Source organism: Danio rerio, chromosome 12 (genome assembly GCF_052040795.2).
Source record: "Danio rerio strain M-AB ecotype USA chromosome 12, GRCz13ab, whole genome shotgun sequence".
Taxonomy (NCBI): domain Eukaryota; kingdom Metazoa; phylum Chordata; class Actinopteri; order Cypriniformes; family Danionidae; genus Danio; species Danio rerio.
This window is the reverse complement of record NC_141032.1, coordinates 41,511,823-41,529,369: the sequence shown is the minus strand read 5'-3', so window position 1 is coordinate 41,529,369 and position 17,547 is coordinate 41,511,823. Positions and strand designations below refer to the sequence as shown.

The 17,547-nt window shown below is 35.9% G+C and overlaps 1 protein-coding gene across 5 annotated transcripts in view; it reads right to left on the bottom strand.

Annotated features, from left to right (window-relative positions):
- si:ch73-181m17.1 overlaps positions 1–17,547 on the bottom strand; it is a 36,432-nt gene that overhangs the window by 13,003 nt on the left and 5,882 nt on the right. For 3 of the 5 annotated variants that reach the window (XR_015504480.1, XM_087276855.1, XM_087276856.1), the window contains exons 3-17: positions 16,718–16,768; positions 16,099–16,515; positions 15,542–15,928; positions 15,387–15,455; positions 14,499–14,894; positions 13,036–13,452; positions 12,480–12,866; positions 12,309–12,377; positions 9,031–9,426; positions 8,096–8,482; positions 7,919–7,999; positions 3,404–3,787; positions 1,143–1,604; positions 633–1,022; positions 457–522 (exon numbers count right to left, since the gene is read on the bottom strand). Coding sequence is in view for 4 of the 5 variants with exons in the window: in XM_087276855.1 (XP_087132981.1) it covers positions 457–522; positions 633–1,022; positions 1,143–1,604; positions 3,404–3,787; positions 7,919–7,999; positions 8,096–8,482; positions 9,031–9,426; positions 12,309–12,377; positions 12,480–12,866; positions 13,036–13,452; positions 14,499–14,894; positions 15,387–15,455; positions 15,542–15,928; positions 16,099–16,515; positions 16,718–16,768 (4,359 nt within the window). In the remaining variant the exon portion in view is untranslated. Of the gene's footprint in view, positions 1–456; positions 523–632; positions 1,023–1,142; positions 1,605–3,403; positions 3,788–7,918; positions 8,000–8,095; positions 8,483–9,030; positions 9,427–12,308; positions 12,378–12,479; positions 12,867–13,035; positions 13,453–14,498; positions 14,895–15,386; positions 15,456–15,541; positions 15,929–16,098; positions 16,516–16,686; positions 16,769–17,547 lie in introns of all 5 variants that reach the window. The other 2 variants (XM_087276857.1, XM_087276858.1) reach the window with 1 other exon arrangement.

Below are 17,547 nucleotides of genomic sequence, written 5' to 3'. Positions count from 1 at the left end.
GGACTTTAACTGTATGTAATAATGGTGGACATATTCTAAAATACTGACGTAATGGACAAAAAACAATAAAGTTTATAACCTGCAATAAATAAAAAGGAATAAGTCGTTTGGCTTTTGGTCAGGTGACATTCATGCAAACAATCAGAAGTCCACCTAGGTTCTCTAACTGGCTGTACACATATTGCGTCTAAAATTGGTGAAAAACTAAAGTTGTGTTGCTTACTTCACCCATTTCAACACTTTTCTGAAATCATGCTCCTATGGTGAAAATGTAGATGTTTTGCTGTGCATCTTCATTCGATATAACAAAATTGACCGCACAAAAGACGTGATACGTGAACGACCACTATGCTCATAACTAATTAATTAATATTATTAAAAATCCCCAAACATGGTTACTTATTTACACACTACCTATCTAACATTTAATGTATTTAATGTTACTATAAAACCTACACATGCTGGACCCAATAACCAAAGCCGGGCTTGTAGAGGAAAAGGCTTCTGTTACAGTACTAATATCTGAAAAGTAAAAATGAAAAGATTAGAGAAATAACATAGACATTTTTCATTTAATGATAATAATAATAATAATAATAATAATAATAATAATAATCAAAGAATAATAGTACCTGTGCAGTACGCTGAATTTGAGTATGTTAGAGGCTTCACAAATTCATAGACATAGTAATCGCCTGGGCAAGCTTTGACCCTGATGGCTGTTAATCTGAAAGCACAACAGCCAAACATTTCGCCTCCACAGACCTCTCTGATCACCACTCCATCATCAATCTGAGGGTGAGGCCCCTTGAGTGACAGACCACTAAATGCATTACAGACGTATCTACCAATACAGCTCTCTGACATTTGGATGTTCATCCCGTTGTAGAAAAGTCGGTACCAGCCGTTCCAGGAGAAAAATTCATCACTAACAGAAAATCCACTTTCATTTGTGGCTCTCCAGGGACGATCCAGAGATTCATAGTTGTAACAAGGATCATTATTGATACTGTTAAAAGCAACTGTTGAGAAAAAAAAGTAATTATTGAAATCACTGCTTAAATGCTGTATTGAAATGTACCTTTTTTATGAGACCATCTTAATACATTTCTCAATTTCAAACTCTATACATGAAACTTCACCTGTACAGTACGCAGGTCTGATCATTGAGGCATTGGGTCTGACTAGTTCATAGACATAATAATCTCCAGGACAGGCTTTAACTTGGATGGAGGAAGATTTGTAGTAGCCACACTGCTTGGAGAGGTCGAAGCTCCACGTATACCACCACCACCACCAAACCCATGACGAGCTTGACCATGTACCCAATACTTCACGGGTCACCACCCCATCCTCAAGTCGTGGATGAGAACCATTGAGAAACAGAGCAATGTCACCACCACATCCTGATTGTGTCACGCACCACTCCGAGAGTTGAGCATTTTTTCCATTCAAATACAGCCGATACCAGCCCTTCCAATCAACAAGAGTGTCATCATGGCCATAGAATGAGTAATAGTTATAGTAATCCTGGCGCAAGTCTCTCCAATTTTCATCAATAACACTGTATCCAAAGCATGGGTCAGAGCTGGAAGTAGTGACTTCTAAGATAGTTGAGAGAAAATTGAGGCGTTTGTACTGCAGTTTACATATAATTCAAGCTGTTTCACTTTTAATTATTTTATAGGCTTTTGTAAATTAAGTAAAAAAGAAATTATATCTGCTGTAAATATTAAAATGACTTATTTTAACTATTAACTGGCACATACTGTAAAAAAAGAGTCAGTGACTAAATCAGCGTAATGGATTGAACACGCACAAAACTGGTGAAAACAATCTCATATTTTCTAAAAGTAGGACATTAGCATAAAATTAGGCCTCTTTTATTTTTCCTTGTCATCGTTTCAGTAATCTCGTCACCTTAGAATTATAAGGTTCTGTCTGACATTTTTGTCAAAAGTGATTTATTCACATATTCTTTTTAAAAGGCACCTTATTTACATTATGTGATTTTTTTTATAAGTTGTTAACATTTTAAGACTTTTTATTTAAAAAAAAAAAAAAAAGATGGTTTATCTACAAAGTCGAACCCTAGCTTGGCTCTATGAGGTTTTTTCTGTTAGCCAATCAGCATTTTGAATGCACACACAAAGACCAATCAGGATCCTTTGACACCGGACTGCTCCATTGACAGCGGGAAACAACAGAAAGACAAAATCACACAAAATTAGAGTTGACTAAATAATGCCACACCACACAAAAGTTGTGTGTAAATGTAATGATTTAGAAGCATTTTTGACATTAAGATGAAATGTTACATTTTACATTGTTGAAAAAGATATATATATATATATATATATATATATATATATATATATATATATATATATATATATATATATATATATATTAAATGTGAAATATATTTTTATTTGTGTATATATAGTCAGTGAAACACTTTTCAGTGTTTATTGAACTCATTTGGTCATTGTGTTTTCTTTTGAAGTCTTTACATTTAATATTAAGCCTTAATTTAATTCATGGGGCAATAATAATCAATAATTCACATAAAGCATAACATTTTAAAAATATAAAATAAAATATATTAATTACATACAATTAACATCTGCACTGGACAAAATATTTAGCACAGCTTAAATTGAACAAGAAAAAAATATTCATCCTAAAACATTAAATAAATGTTATAGACAGCAAAAATTTTACTTGATCAAGCATCAACATATTGTTACAACACCAAATTATATATATTTTGATTGTATTTCTTGAAAAGTAATGCTTCAATGAATGATCTGCTAGATAAAACCTTATAATTCCACGAGAAAAAAAAAAAACTTTTCAGAATTAGAAGGTACTATCTGCATTTACCATATATATATATATTTATATATATATATATATATATTTTCTCCAATTTACAAATGTAAGAGAACTTTGATAATTTACATGTAGAGTACCTTTAGGGTTTCTGTCATGATAATGTATGAACGAGAACTGTTACACACATACTGTTTGCTACATGGAATTCAAAATCTTTGAAGCTCAATATCTCAAAATCATTTAGAAAACAGTTAGAACCTTATATACCCAAGGTGAAGATCTGTTATTTGTTATTCAAGGTTTACTTGTATTAATATGTGTGAATGAAAGGCTGCATTTCAATTAACCATGAAATTCAGATGCAATCAGACTGTTTTAACTGTTTGCAATCAGACAGTTGATGCTATTTAATGTATTATAAAGATGTGTCTAGGTTATAGATCTGTGCTACATCATATTGGTTCAGTTTTTGCTAATTATTTGTGACATGATAAATACAAGCTAACTGATAAAAAAAATAACTATTCAATATTTAAAGGGTAAACGTTATAGTAATATGCTTTACCTGCACAGTAGGTCCCAAAACAAAAGCTTGGTGAAACAAACTCATAGACGTAGTAACTTCCAGGGCAGGCTTTCACTTGAATGGGATTGGAATGAAAATAGCAGCAGTCATTGTTCCAGTGACCACAGATATTTCGGGTTACCACTCCATCCTCGACTTGTGGATGTTCTCCATTTAGCCACAGTGGGGCATCAGTACTACACCTAGACGTATTAACGCATGTGTCTGGCATCTGAGCGCTCTGACCACCAATGTAGAGGCGATACCAGCCGTTCCAGTTGACAGACATATCACATCGTTTGGAGGAGAACTGTGTATTGTTAACTGATCTCCAATAATTATCGAGCACAGTGTAGTTATAGCAGGGGTCAAAATGATCAGCCTCTGTTGTGGAAAAGTAAAATAAAAAATAAGATTGAAATCATTATTTTGAATCAGCATTTACATGTTATTCTTAATCTTGACCCGACAACACCTGAGATTGACTTCACCAGGTAACAATTTGTAAATGAGTAGCTTGTACAGATGTGGCAACTGAGTGATCTAAAGTGGTGTTGTACATTACTGCAGTAAAGGCACAGCATTACAAGGTCTAACAAAGGAAATACAAGGCAAACAGCGGGGGGCAGTCATGTAACAGTGAACATACTAAACTGATATACTGTAGCAGCCATGTGAGCGGAGCTGAGCGGTGTGATGAAGAATTCTGCTCCATGGTCTTGCGCTTGCTCACAGGCTATCCAATACTGCTCAGATCCCTAGCGACATAAAATTTCTCTTGTAGTCGAACTCAAAATTTTTTCACTAAAAAAAATCTTAAATAATACTGTCTAAAACTAAAGTACTTCGATAAAATAAGATTCTCTTTCAAAGCGGTATTCTTTGCGATTTTTTTCTTTGAGTACACTTTTTTAAATAATACTTTAATAGGCCTAAGTGATCAACTGTGTATTTTATAGCCTATTGATTTAGGCAGCTGTGTGTGTTATCTTATACTAGTTTAACTGACTGTTAGCCTATTTTAAGCTATGGAGCTCTGAACATAATTTGCATTATACTTTCATGACCACGTCTTATTAATGCATATCCTTGTTTTAATTAAAGTTATACCTTAATAATTAATTATTAAATGGAATAATTAGTTCCTGGAATAGTCCTACTAAATCTATGAAACTAAAGTATTAACTTAGAAATTAATTCATGGCATTCAAACCTGCGTAAACCAAAGGAACAGACACAGGTACGAAATTCAAATCGAATAGATTCTAAAAAATGTTTTTAATTGAAGTCATAACATGTAGGCTAGCTTATAAGCAAATAGTACAAATAAGCAAATATACAAATAGTTGTCTTTAATTAAAGACAACTATTTGTATACGTGCCTGAAAGTTTGTCTGCATGTCATCAGGGCTCTGTCGACTGTTGCTAGGGCCAGACAGAATCTGCAAACATTTTTAGCTACTTCTGCGCAGAATTTTGTTAAAAATCTGCGGATTTATGCGGAATGATTTTGGGAGTATTGTAACTAAAACCTTAATATATGAAATAAATAATACCTTTTTAACTTTTATTTAATGTTTACAATGCAAATCCAATTGCATCCACTTTACTTGGTAAACAAAGCAAGTCTCTCTTATAATAAATCTACTAAAAGACAGAAAATAGTACTTTACAAACTGTATTGTGATTAAATCATGAATATTTTTATATTAGTCAATAATATTACTGAAGTTAAATAAAACTGAAGAACTATAAATTAGCACACATTTACACAAGTAAATAAACTGAATTTATGATGGGCTAAAAATCTGCAGAAATCTGTGGAATTCTGCGCGAGAAGATTCAGGGCCCTATATACTATATACATCTATACATATATACCTATATACATCTGGCGCACTGTGGCACAAGGCGGACGCAATTGTTGTTTGCTAGTTTTAGCTTGGACTAAGAGTTGTTTTGACGTTTTCCGCCAAGCTGTTTAAATAGCAAATGGAAGGCGTTTTAAAGAGGAAAGCGTTCTGAGGCGTTGCTATTTTGAGAAACTATAATAGATTTTTCAATAGACCAAAACAAAGCCGGACTAAAGTCCAGCACAGAGTGCGTTAGTTGTGTGCCTTGCCTACACAATGCTTAAAGAGCCCATATTATGGGTTTTTGAAAATTCCCCTCCATGTAGTGTGTAACACAGCTCTAAGTGAAGTGAAGTATCCAGCTAAGGCTTAAATCTGTAAGAATACAGTGTTTAAAACTGTTGATTCATCTATAAAAGAGTCGAATCATAGTGCTTCAAACGAGTCGCCTTGATACCGACTCATTAGGTGTTTCGCCATGACGTACGAACGAAACAAAGTTTTTCACGTGCACGCGCAAACCCGGGAGATTTCAAACCTGAGGCCCCGCCCTCTGACGCAGTAACCCAGACACACACACACACACACCCACAAACACACGCACACCCACAAACACACGCACACAAACATGCCGGTCGATTGAAGTCACACTGCAGATGGATATATTGAGTCTCTACCCAAAGATGAAACATCAGCATTATAACCAAGCAGTTGGAAACTTCTGGAAGCTACATGCTACAAAGAATACTTCATCTGAGTTTGTTAAAGGAAGGATCAGTAAAGAGTAACTGATGGACGTCAGGATGGGTTTCTTCCTACATTTCTCAAGTGTAAGTACGTGCGGTTAAAGTTGTTGCCTCGTTTACTCTAGCTTGCAAATGTATTTAGTTGTGATTTGTTACTTGTAACCGCGTGTACTGTATCAGGTTAACTGGATATATTATCTTATCGCGTGCAAAGTCACGTTAAAAACGCGACGCGTGCTGTTTGTTTATGGAGCTCCGTGCTAGAGTTCTGCTCCCGCGATTTATTCGGAAATGTATTCCCGCGCCGCAGAAATCTGGCGCGGGGAGAGAGAGAGAGAGAGAGAGAGAGAGAGCGAGAGAGAGAGCGAACGAACGAACGAGCTCTGTGTACTTTGTGCTGTGTGTGTACAGACAGCTTGGCTGTCTGGACTGTATACTGGGTGATATTTGGTTGTGTTCTCCGCTCTAGCGGGACCGGGCGCGGCGGGCAGAAAACGGAGCGGGTTCTCAGGCTAAAACCTGGCGGGTGCGGGCTGAAGCGGGAGCGTTGTCATCCGGAGGTGTGTGTGTGTTTTTGTGTGTGTGTGGTATGGCGAGTACACGACTGTCTCCTTCGTTCGGTTATCCGTGGCACTATCCACTCGCCATAGTGTGGCAGCTAAAGTCCACGCCTACACTATCGAGCGTGTATGAACTGTGATTACTTTTTAAATTGCTGATTAGCTATTGGCCATTTCCCTCTCTGACTGAAGGCAGTCGACCAATCGCGACAGACTGTCATCGGTCCAATCAGCGCAGATTAGCTCCGCGCTAAGGAGGGGTTTGGGAACAAATGAATCACTGGACGATTCATACAGGAGTCGCTGGGATAATTAGATAAAAATAAATGCAGATTATAAGACCATGAAAGTGTTTTTTGACCTTGCATGCATATTAGACTGTTGTTGGAGACCCTTACAACCAAGATATGACCTTATTTCATGTATAATATGGGCTCTTTAATACACACAAGTAATAGAGCAATACGCAAATATCTTTACATATGAAAAAGAATTAAAATATTAAGGATATATATATACAGAATATAATAAGTATTATTAAAGGGTTAAATATTACAAAACATATTATTTTCTAGCCTACATACATTTAAAAACCACTGCCTTCATGCCTTTTTCATCTCGGGAGGCTTTTTCAGAAAGTTAAAGTAGATAATGGAGGCTTATCTATCATTCTTACGCTGTAGATGCTCTGTTTAACTGTTTTCTTGCTAGCGAAATGCAAAGTTTTTCCACTTACACTTAATTTAAGTGTAATTATGGCCCGACGCAACTGGCTCTTAAAGGGAATGGGAGATGAGACTCTTATTGGTTTATTCACAAAACACACCTATAACTCATTAAGAAAATAAACTCAACCCTTTTAGACCATGCTCCACGGCGCAAAGCGGATTTTTCCGTCCTTATATTGGCAAAAGTGGATTCTGTCATGCCCTGAAAGCGTTTGCGCCCTCCACTTTGCACTTTGCGCATGGACCATCAAAATAGAGCCCTCAGTGTGGGCCTACCTGTAGCCTAACAACAGACATGCGAAGGGAATGCACCATTTAAAAAGCATATACAACCAACAAACCAACGTTTTTTTTTCCATTTGTAAAATGAAAGTTATTAATAATAGTTCTTATAAAAAATCCATTCTTAAAATAGCCTACAAACAAATCCAATGATTTACTTAAATTGTGCATTTGGAGATCTCCTTACACAAAACATTAAATATAGTGTAGTTTCCTGTTGATCTTCTAACCTGAGAGCAAACTTGTACTTTTTTTTAAATAATAAATTATTAAAATAACACAAAACTGCCTCATGCAAATCATGTGGAAATTATTGAAGACGTAAATGAAAAGTACACAATGCTACCTGAGGTCGCAATGGGAGATTCTTGGGTTGATATTGTCACTGCTGTTGTAGATGCTAATATGTTGCTAATTTCTGTAACATCTACAACACAATAAAAAATAAATTAATTAGTGAAACATCATTAATCAATGGCAATTATTTTCAAACACACCCTAAAACTGAAAAAAGGCAATCTACCTGCACAATAAGATGAACAGAATGTTGGCTTGGTAAACTCATACACGAAATAGTTTCCAGGACAGGCTTTGACTTGTATGGGATGAGAAGTGTAACGACAGCATTCAGTCCACAGTGGACTGCAGACTTGTCGGGTGACCACTCCATCTTCCAGACTTGGGTGGGAGCCATTGAGCCAAAGTGGCTGATAACTGCCACACATGCCATTGCTAACACATGAATCTTGCATCTGGACACTCTGACCATTGTAGAACAGCCTGTACCAGCCATTCCAGTTAACACTATAATCACACACGCTACCGAAGTAAGAATTGTTGTTGGCTCTCCAGGGCTCTTCCAGATTGGTATAGTTGGAGCAGGGGTCAGTATTTGGGGTGTTAAGTGAAACTAAAGTGAAAATATAAAGAATATATGTGTGTCAGTGCCCAGCATAAATAACTACACATGTAGATCTCACATTTAAACTAATATGTTCTATGATATCTTATAAAGTGATTTGTGCAAATCCTTTTTATTGGCTTTATATTACATTTAAAAAATTTTCAGTGTGTTATGGGACAATTAAAAAAGTGTAATGAACAGGTATTTAGAATAAAATAAAATAAAATAAAATAAAAAATAAAAAATAAAAAATAAAAATAAATAAATAAATAAATAAATAAATAAATAAATAAATAAATAAATAAATAAATAAATAAATAAATAAATAAATAAAGGTTTAAATATAATTGGACCTGCAAATATACTGTACATGATCAAACTGCAAAAATGTAATTTTCAAAAGAGGAGTATGAACTTATGCTGGCCATGTTATATTACATTAAATATATTTACAATACTTAATAAAAACATTTAAAATTGACAAGTCTATAAATTAATTTGTTAAACGAATTGACAGTTGATGTACATTATATAAGGCATGAAGGAGAATGTACCTGCACAATATACAGGAGCTGGGATCGTTAACTTTGGCCTAATAAGTTTATAGACGTAGTAATTGCCAGGACAGGCTTTGACTTGGATTGGGTCTAATCTGTAGTTTTTGCACTGGTGATAAGTGGAGCCGTAAACTTTTCGAGTAACAACTCCATCTTCAAGTTGTGGATGAGGGTCACCAAGCCAAAGCGAAACGTAGCCTCCACATGACATTTGAGAGAAACACCATTCAGGAATCTCAGCACTTGACCCATTGATAAAGAGTCGATACCAGCCATCCCAGTGAACACGAGAGTCATCGTATGCATGTTCATCCGCCAACCAGTTGTTGTGTGTGCTTCTCCAGTGATTGTCAAGACTGTTGTAGTTATAGCACGGGTCATAATCTGCATTGACTGTAGGTAGTGAAAAGAGAAGAAGATAAAATTAAACAAAAAATAAACAGTGCTACTTTGTTTTACATATACGTTAACCACACAACAAGGCCAACTTAGTATGAGACAGACTTGAAATCCTCATAAAGATTCAAGTCCACCAATGTTACTTTATTAACTGTAATCAAGTGTTTGTTTGTCCGAAAACTAAAGCAGCAGCAGAAGTGTGCACTGTACTTTAATTCTGTGGTTGGTCACCTGTCAATCAAACTCACTAAGGGGTGCGTTTCCCAAACAATGACATAACTAGTGGCTGAACTCTCTTTGTACAATGGATTGGTTGGAAAATTTTCCCAAAACCCACAGCTTCTCTGTCGCAGAGTCATCGTTTGAAAAACGTTAGTTATAATGTAAAACGCCCATAATGAGGCTCTAAAAAGGGTGGAGTAACTACTTCTTTAGAGAAGAACCCCATCATTTTTTATGCAAATAATCCGGATGAGACGTTAAACCGAGGTCCTGACTCTCTGTGGTCATTAAAAATCCCATGGCACTTCTCGTGAAAGAGCAGGGGTGTAACCCCGGTGTCCTGGCCAAAGTCCCATACGATCATGGCCTCCCAATCATCCCCTTCCACTGAATTGGCTCGATCACTCGCTCTCTACTCCACCAATAGCTGGTGTGTGGTGAGCGCACTGGCGCCGTTGTCCTGTGGCAGCCGTCGCATCATCCAAGTGGATGCTGCACACTGGTGGTGGTGTGGAGAGACCCCCCTCATGATTGTAAAGCGCTTTGGGTGTATGGCCATACACAATAAATGCGCTATATAAATACACATTACATTACATAATATTATTTTACATGCACTCACATTTTAAATAAAATCCAGTATTAGTTCTGCTAAGAACATGCACTCGCTTTCCATATTAATTGAAATATATATATATATATATATATATATATATATATATATATATATATATATATATATATATAAATGGCACAGAAAGAGCCTGTGTTTTCTTTAAAAATATTGAGAGCATTACATATTCTATTGTAAAACATAAAATCACTTACAAAAGCTAACACGTATTATAGTATCATGTATAAATCATATAAATAAATGAATAAACAATGAAAAATGATAAAATGATATTTATGAAGAAATAAAATGTAATATTTATTATTTATTAGGAAATGAAAAAATCTTACATTAATACTGATATAAATAATATTAATGATGATTATTATCACTATTATTATTATTATTATTATTATTATTATTATTAAAGTAGGATATTGTTTTTTTATTTTTTTTTTAAATCTACTTTGAAAATTTGACATGCAAACCACTGCATAAATGTTCTAACCAGCAGGCCCATGTTATAAACAGTATATACTGTATATATATATGTATATTAATAAATAACCTACAATAAATTAAAAGCAGTATCGTATGCTATGTTTTTATTTTTTATTTTCTACAAGCTTTGAAGACGTAACAAACTCCGCTTTTAAATAAAAGGTCACCTAAAACTTTTGTCACAAGGCTGTGTAAAGAATGACATAAATGTTTTCAAAGTGCACTGCGAAGGGAACGCAATTGTAAACATGAAGATCACTTAAACTGAACTATTAAAATGTTTTGAAAGCAAATTACACCTAAGAGCAGGGATCACCAAACTTGTTCCTGGTGGGCCGGTGTCCTGCCAACCCTAATCAAACACACCTAAACAAGCTAATCAAGGTCTTACTAGGTATAGTTGAAACATCCAGGAAGGTGTGTTGAGGCAAGTTGGAGCTAAACCCTGCAGGGACACTGGCCCTCCAGGACCGAGATTGGTGACCCCTGCCTAAGTGAGATGACTTTAAAGCTTTTTTTTATAATTCCAAGTTTAAATGTTAGAATGTTCTAAATGAATAGGGCATATAGGGAGAATAGGTGGGAATAGAACACAGCCAGGAACTATGTTTCTAACTACAGCCTCAGAGGTGTAGTTGCATGTGCACATGTTTGCGACACCGTCTGCGTATGTTTGTTGGAATATTGGATTTGGGAAACGGCAAATCAATGAATGTTTGTAACAGTGGAACTTGCAACCTTAGTTGGCTAACGATGATTTTTCGAAAACGCACCCCAGGTCTATCGCTAGTTTAGTTTGGACTGAAATTAATTATTAAATTATCATTCAAATGTAGAAGTACATGTGATTTAATTTCTTTATTACTTCTACATGCCCCATTGAAGGGTCCACACTCCAAACAAAATGCCAATGTGAAATTCCAGGACTTTTCCATGAATTACCAAGACCTACAATGAATTGAAAAACAGTCCATCCAGAACTGATTATGAGATCCATCTCCTTAGTCGTGTGACTTGCTTTTTAGTCACATCATGGCGCATTACTGCAACGTGCATTCAGCCAAAGTTCATTTGTACTGTACTAGGCTGTTTGGTAAATCTTTTGCTAAAATTTAAAAATGTAACAGGATTTTCTAGTGGTGTTGTTGAAGATATTTTAACATTTTTTTATTATTGTTTTGATACTTTATAGTCATTCATCTCTAAATTTTTTTGAAAAGTTAGACCAAGATAATTATATTTTTCCTGCATGTAAAATCCAAGGCCTGGTTGAGCTCTGATCAAAAAAATAAATAAATAAAATAAAAATAAAAACGGCCAAAAACAATGTGAAGTACAAAATAAATATTATAAAATGTAAAACATTTATAATAAAATGCATAAAAATACAGTTTAATAAATGGAAAGTACTATTTAAAATGACAAACAAAAAAATAAATATTCAGACTTTCATAACCCTTCAATGTCTGGAACCCTGGATTAATTATGGTCTTTTAGGCGACAGTTTATTTACTCTTTTTTTAGATATTTAGAAACATACTCAAGGTAATGCTTGATCCAGTGATGGCAGCTGGACTTGTAGTGGGAAGCTGAGATAGGGTGCTGACATCTGAAAATAAGAAAGTGTAACAAATTACAGCATGGACCTTTTTTTATCAGACATTTGTGTGATAGAACTGCTTTTTTAAAGAATGTAAGTAAAATGTATCACCTATACAATATCCTGAACAAGGGAATGATGGATCAGATAATTCATAGACATAGTAATCGCCTGGGCAAGCTTTGACTCTGATAGGTGTTGATCTGAAAGCACAGCAGCCAAACCCTACGCTTCCACAGAGCTCCCTGATCACCACTCCATCCTCGATCTGGGGGTGAGGACCGTTGAGTGTCAGACTGTTTTGTGAGTTACATCTGTTTTCACCAAGACAGCTCTCTGGCATTCGGATGTTCATTCCATTGCAGAAAAGTCGGTACCAGCCATTCCAGGTGAAAGCACCATCACAGACGAAGAATCCACTTTCATTTGTGGCTCTCCAGGGACGATCCAGAGATTCATAGTTGTAACAAGGATCATCACTGATGTTGTTAAAAGCAACTGTTAGGGAGAAAAAAAGGTTGTTATAATGTTTGAATGTAGCACTGTTAGAATAATGTCCAAAATGTCTGATTCTTTACTACATATCATTAAATGAAATGCAATACTTAGCTATTTTATACCACAATATTAATATTGAATCAAAAATAACCAAGTTATACACAAGTACCTGTACAGTATGTAGGCCTAGGCATAAATGTGCTTGGTTTGACGAGTTCATAGACGTAATAATCTCCTGGGCAGGCTTTGACTTGGATGGAGTTGGATTTATAGTTGCCACATTGGCTAAAAGACCACCCTGATGACATTCCTAACACATCACGGGTCACCACTCCATCCTCAAGTTTGGGATGAGAGGCATTGAGATACAGTCCAGTTCCACCACCACATTCTGAGTAACTCACACACCACTCAGAGAGCTGAGCACTTGTGCCATTCAAATACAGCCGATACCAGCCGCTCCATTCAACAAGAGTGTCATCGTGGACATTGTATGGGGAGTTGTGGCCGAGTACCTGTAAACCTCTCCAGCCATCATCAAGAATACTGTACTGAGTGCATGGTTCAGAGACGGGAGTTCTGACATCTAGGAGACAAACAATGTAAAAAGTGAGGTAAGAAATATTAGCCTTTGCATTTGACTTTGTTAAATAGAATAAGGCCCAATCACAATTCCATTTTTGTACCCCTTCCCCTTGGCCCTTAAAAGCGAGTGTTAAAGAGAAGGGCTTCAAAAGTTACCCCTAAGAAATGGGGCACCACTACAGCACTTGCATATGAGATTGCGATGGCGACTGCAGTAGTTATTACAGTTGTGTTTTTGGTATTTATCTTCAGGAAGTCACTGAAGGCATATAGCATGTTATCATAATGATCTAATGTGGCAATAAGATTGTAATACTGCACACTTTACACGGTGGCCAAATTCATCTATGTAAACACACAAAAAACAGCCTTAACATTATACTAGACACTGCAAAAATCTCATTACCAGCCACTAGACTTTTCTGACAGGGGATTCCAGTGTAAGAATGTTGTGGGACTGCTAAACAGGAGATATTGTTAGGGAATATAGATTGCAAAATCTAGCAGTTTTTTTTTTTGTTTTTTTTTGGAACTTGACTGTAAAATAAGATTGGGTTATAGATATATATATAAACAAACACTTGGAGTCAGAATTATTCGGCCCCTTTTGATTTGTTTATTTATGTATTTTTTAATCTTTTTAAAATATTTCCCAAATGATGTTTAACAGAGCAAGGAAATTTTCACAAGATATCTGCAAATATTTTATTTTTATTCTGGAGAAAGTCTTATTTGTTTTATTATGGCTAGAATAAAATCAGTTCTTAATTAAAAAAAAAAAAAATATATATATATATATATATATATATATATATATATATATATATATATATATATATATATATATTTTATTTTTTTTATTTTTATTTTTTTTTTAAGGTCAAAATTATTAGCCCCTTTAAGCTATATTGATTTTTTTTATAGTCTACAGAACAAACCAATGTTATACAATAACTTGCCTCATTTAAAATTGACAAGTCTATAAATTAATTTGTTAAATGAAATGACAGTAGATGCACATTATATAAGGCATAAAGGAGAATGTACCTGCACAATATACTGGAGCTGGGATTGTTAGCTTTGGCCTAATAAGTTTATAGACGTAGTAATTTCCAGGACATGCTTTGACTTGGATTGGGTCTGATCTGTAGTTGTTGCACTGGTGATAACTGGAGCCGTAGACCTTTCGAGTAACAACTCCATCTTCAAGTTGTGGATGAGGGTCACCAAGCCAAAGTGAAACGTACCCTCCGCATGACATATGAGAGAAACACCTTTCAGGAATCTCAGCACTTGACCCATTGATAAAGAGTCGATACCAGCCATCCCAGTGAACACGAGAGTCATCGTATGCATGTTCATCCGCCAACCAGTTGTTGTGTGTGCTTCTCCAGTGATTGTCAAGACTGTTGTAGTTATAGCACGGGTCATAATCTGCATTGACTGTAGGTAGTGAAAAGAGAAGAATTATAAAATTAAACAAAAAATAAACAGTGCTACTTTGTTTTACATATACGTTAACCACACAACAGACATTATTAGAAGACATGGGATCAGCTTTCACTACTATGCAGATAATACTCAATTATATATTTCAATTAAACCTGATGAGATGTCTGAACTGTCTAAGCTAACTGAGTGTATTAGAGATGTTAAAGACTGGATGACCCATTAACCCCATTAAAGAGCTCTGAACAATACAAAAACAGCCAAAAACATATGTTATAAAATACGTTTTAATAAATATACGGTAAAATTTAAAATGAAAAACAAAACATATTTATATTCAGACGTTCCTAACCCGTCAATGTCTGAAATAAACCTCTTAATATTCCATGATGTTTCATGACCCGTGGGAAACCTGGATTAATTATGTTTAATGACTATTTTAAGTGACAGCTAAAGATATTTACATATTTTACAATAGAAACATACTCAAGGTAATGCTGGATCCAGTGATGGCAGCTGGACTTGTAGTGGGAAGCTGAGATAGTGTGCTGACATCTGAAAATAGGAAGGTGTAAAAAAATAGTGCATGGACCATTTGTGTGCTACAACTAATTTTTTTAATTTTTGTTTAAATGTCTCACCTATACAATATCCTGAACAGGGGAATGATGGATCAGATAATTCATAGACATAGTAATCGCCTGGGCAAGCTTTGACTCTGATAGGTGTTGATCTGAAAGCACAGCAGCCAAACCCTACGCTTCCACAGAGCTCCCTGATCACCACTCCATCCTCTATCTGAGGGTGAGGACCGTTGAGTGACAGACTGTTTTGTGTGTTACATCCGTTTGCACCAAGACAGCTCTCTGGCATTCGGATGTTCATTCCATTGCAGAAAAGTCGGTACCAGCCGTTCCAGGTGAAAGCCCCATCACAGATGAAGAATCCACTTTCATTTGTGGCTCTCCAGGGACGATCCAGAGATTCATAGTTGTAACAAGGATCATTACTGATGTTGTTAAAAGCAACTGTTGAGGAGAAAAAAAAGGTTTTTATAATGTTTGAATGTAGCACTTTTAGAATGTTGTCCAAACTGTCTGATTCTTTACTAGATATCATTAAATTGAATGCAATTCTTAGCTATATTATACCTCAATATTATTCTTAAATCAAAAATAACCAAGTTATACACAAGCACCTGTACAGTATGTAGGCCTAGGCATTAATGTGCTTGGTTTGACGAGTTCATAGACGTAATAATCTCCTGGGCAGGCTTTGACTTGGATGGAGTTGGATCTATAGTTGCCACATTGACTGAAAGACCACCCTGATGACATTCCTAACACATCACGGGTCACCACTCCATCCTCAAGTTTGGGATGAGAGGCATTGAGATACAGTCCAGTTCCACCACCACATTCTGAGTAACTCACACACCACTCAGAGAGCTGAGCACTTGTGCCATTCAAATACAGCCGATACCAACCGCTCCATTCAACAAGAGTGTCATCGTGGACATTGAATGGAGAGTTGTGGCCGAGTACCTGTAAACCTCTCCAGCCATCATCAAGAATACTGTACTGAGTGCACGGTTCAGAGACGGGAGTTCTGACATCTAGGAGACAAACAATGAAATTAGTGACAGAGATAAGATATGTTTGCCTTTACATTTGACTTTGTTAAATAGATTAAGACCCAATCCCAATTCGCTGGGCTGGCTACGGGCCTGCATATGCACACGCTCACACACATGCACACGTGCACACGCACACGCACACACACACACAAACAGCAGAGGGCACAGTATTCTAACTTACCAGCCAAGGCAGTCTGTGGAGTCACAGTTGAAACATTGATGTTCATGACATCTGTAAAACAAATACACTAATAAATAAATACACATACAATAAAATAATTACTGTACACAAGTACACCAAAAGCAGATCAGTTGTCTAACAAATCTCTCATTACAAAAGCCTTTTTGTTGATTGCAAACACACTCGTTTCACATTCCCTGGCTTCTCAGAACTTCTTTATACAGTTGAAGTCTAAATTTTCCAATAGTATCTGGATGCAGCCTTTATGATGCAAGCTGAGACTGCATTACTCAGCAATGCAATGTCAGACTCAATGCACTCAATGGAGTGAGTGACGTCACTGTGACGGGTAGGGTAAGGGGTGGGGTCAGGTGAGCGCATTAAAAAGCATTGGATGCAGCTTAGATTGCACTACACCAAGTCTGCAGCCAGACCCCTTTCGAATTTTCTGCCCCCCTGAATTATTAGGCCCCCTGTTTATTTTTTCCCCCAATTTCTGTTTAACGGAGAGAAGATTTTTTCAGCACATTTCTAAACATAATCGATTTAATAGCTCATCTCTAATAACTGATTTATTTTATCTTTGTCATGATGACAGTAAATAATATTTTACTAGATATTTTTCAAGACACTTCTATACAGCTTAAAGTGACATTTAAAGGCTTAACTAGGTTAATTAGGTTAACTAGGCAGGTTAGGGTAATTAGGCAAGTTATTGTAAAATGATGGTCTGTTCTGTAGACAGTTGGGGAAAAAAATGCTTAAAGGGGCTTATAATTTTGACCTTAATATGGTGTTAAAAAATTAAAAACTGCTTTTATTCTAGCCGA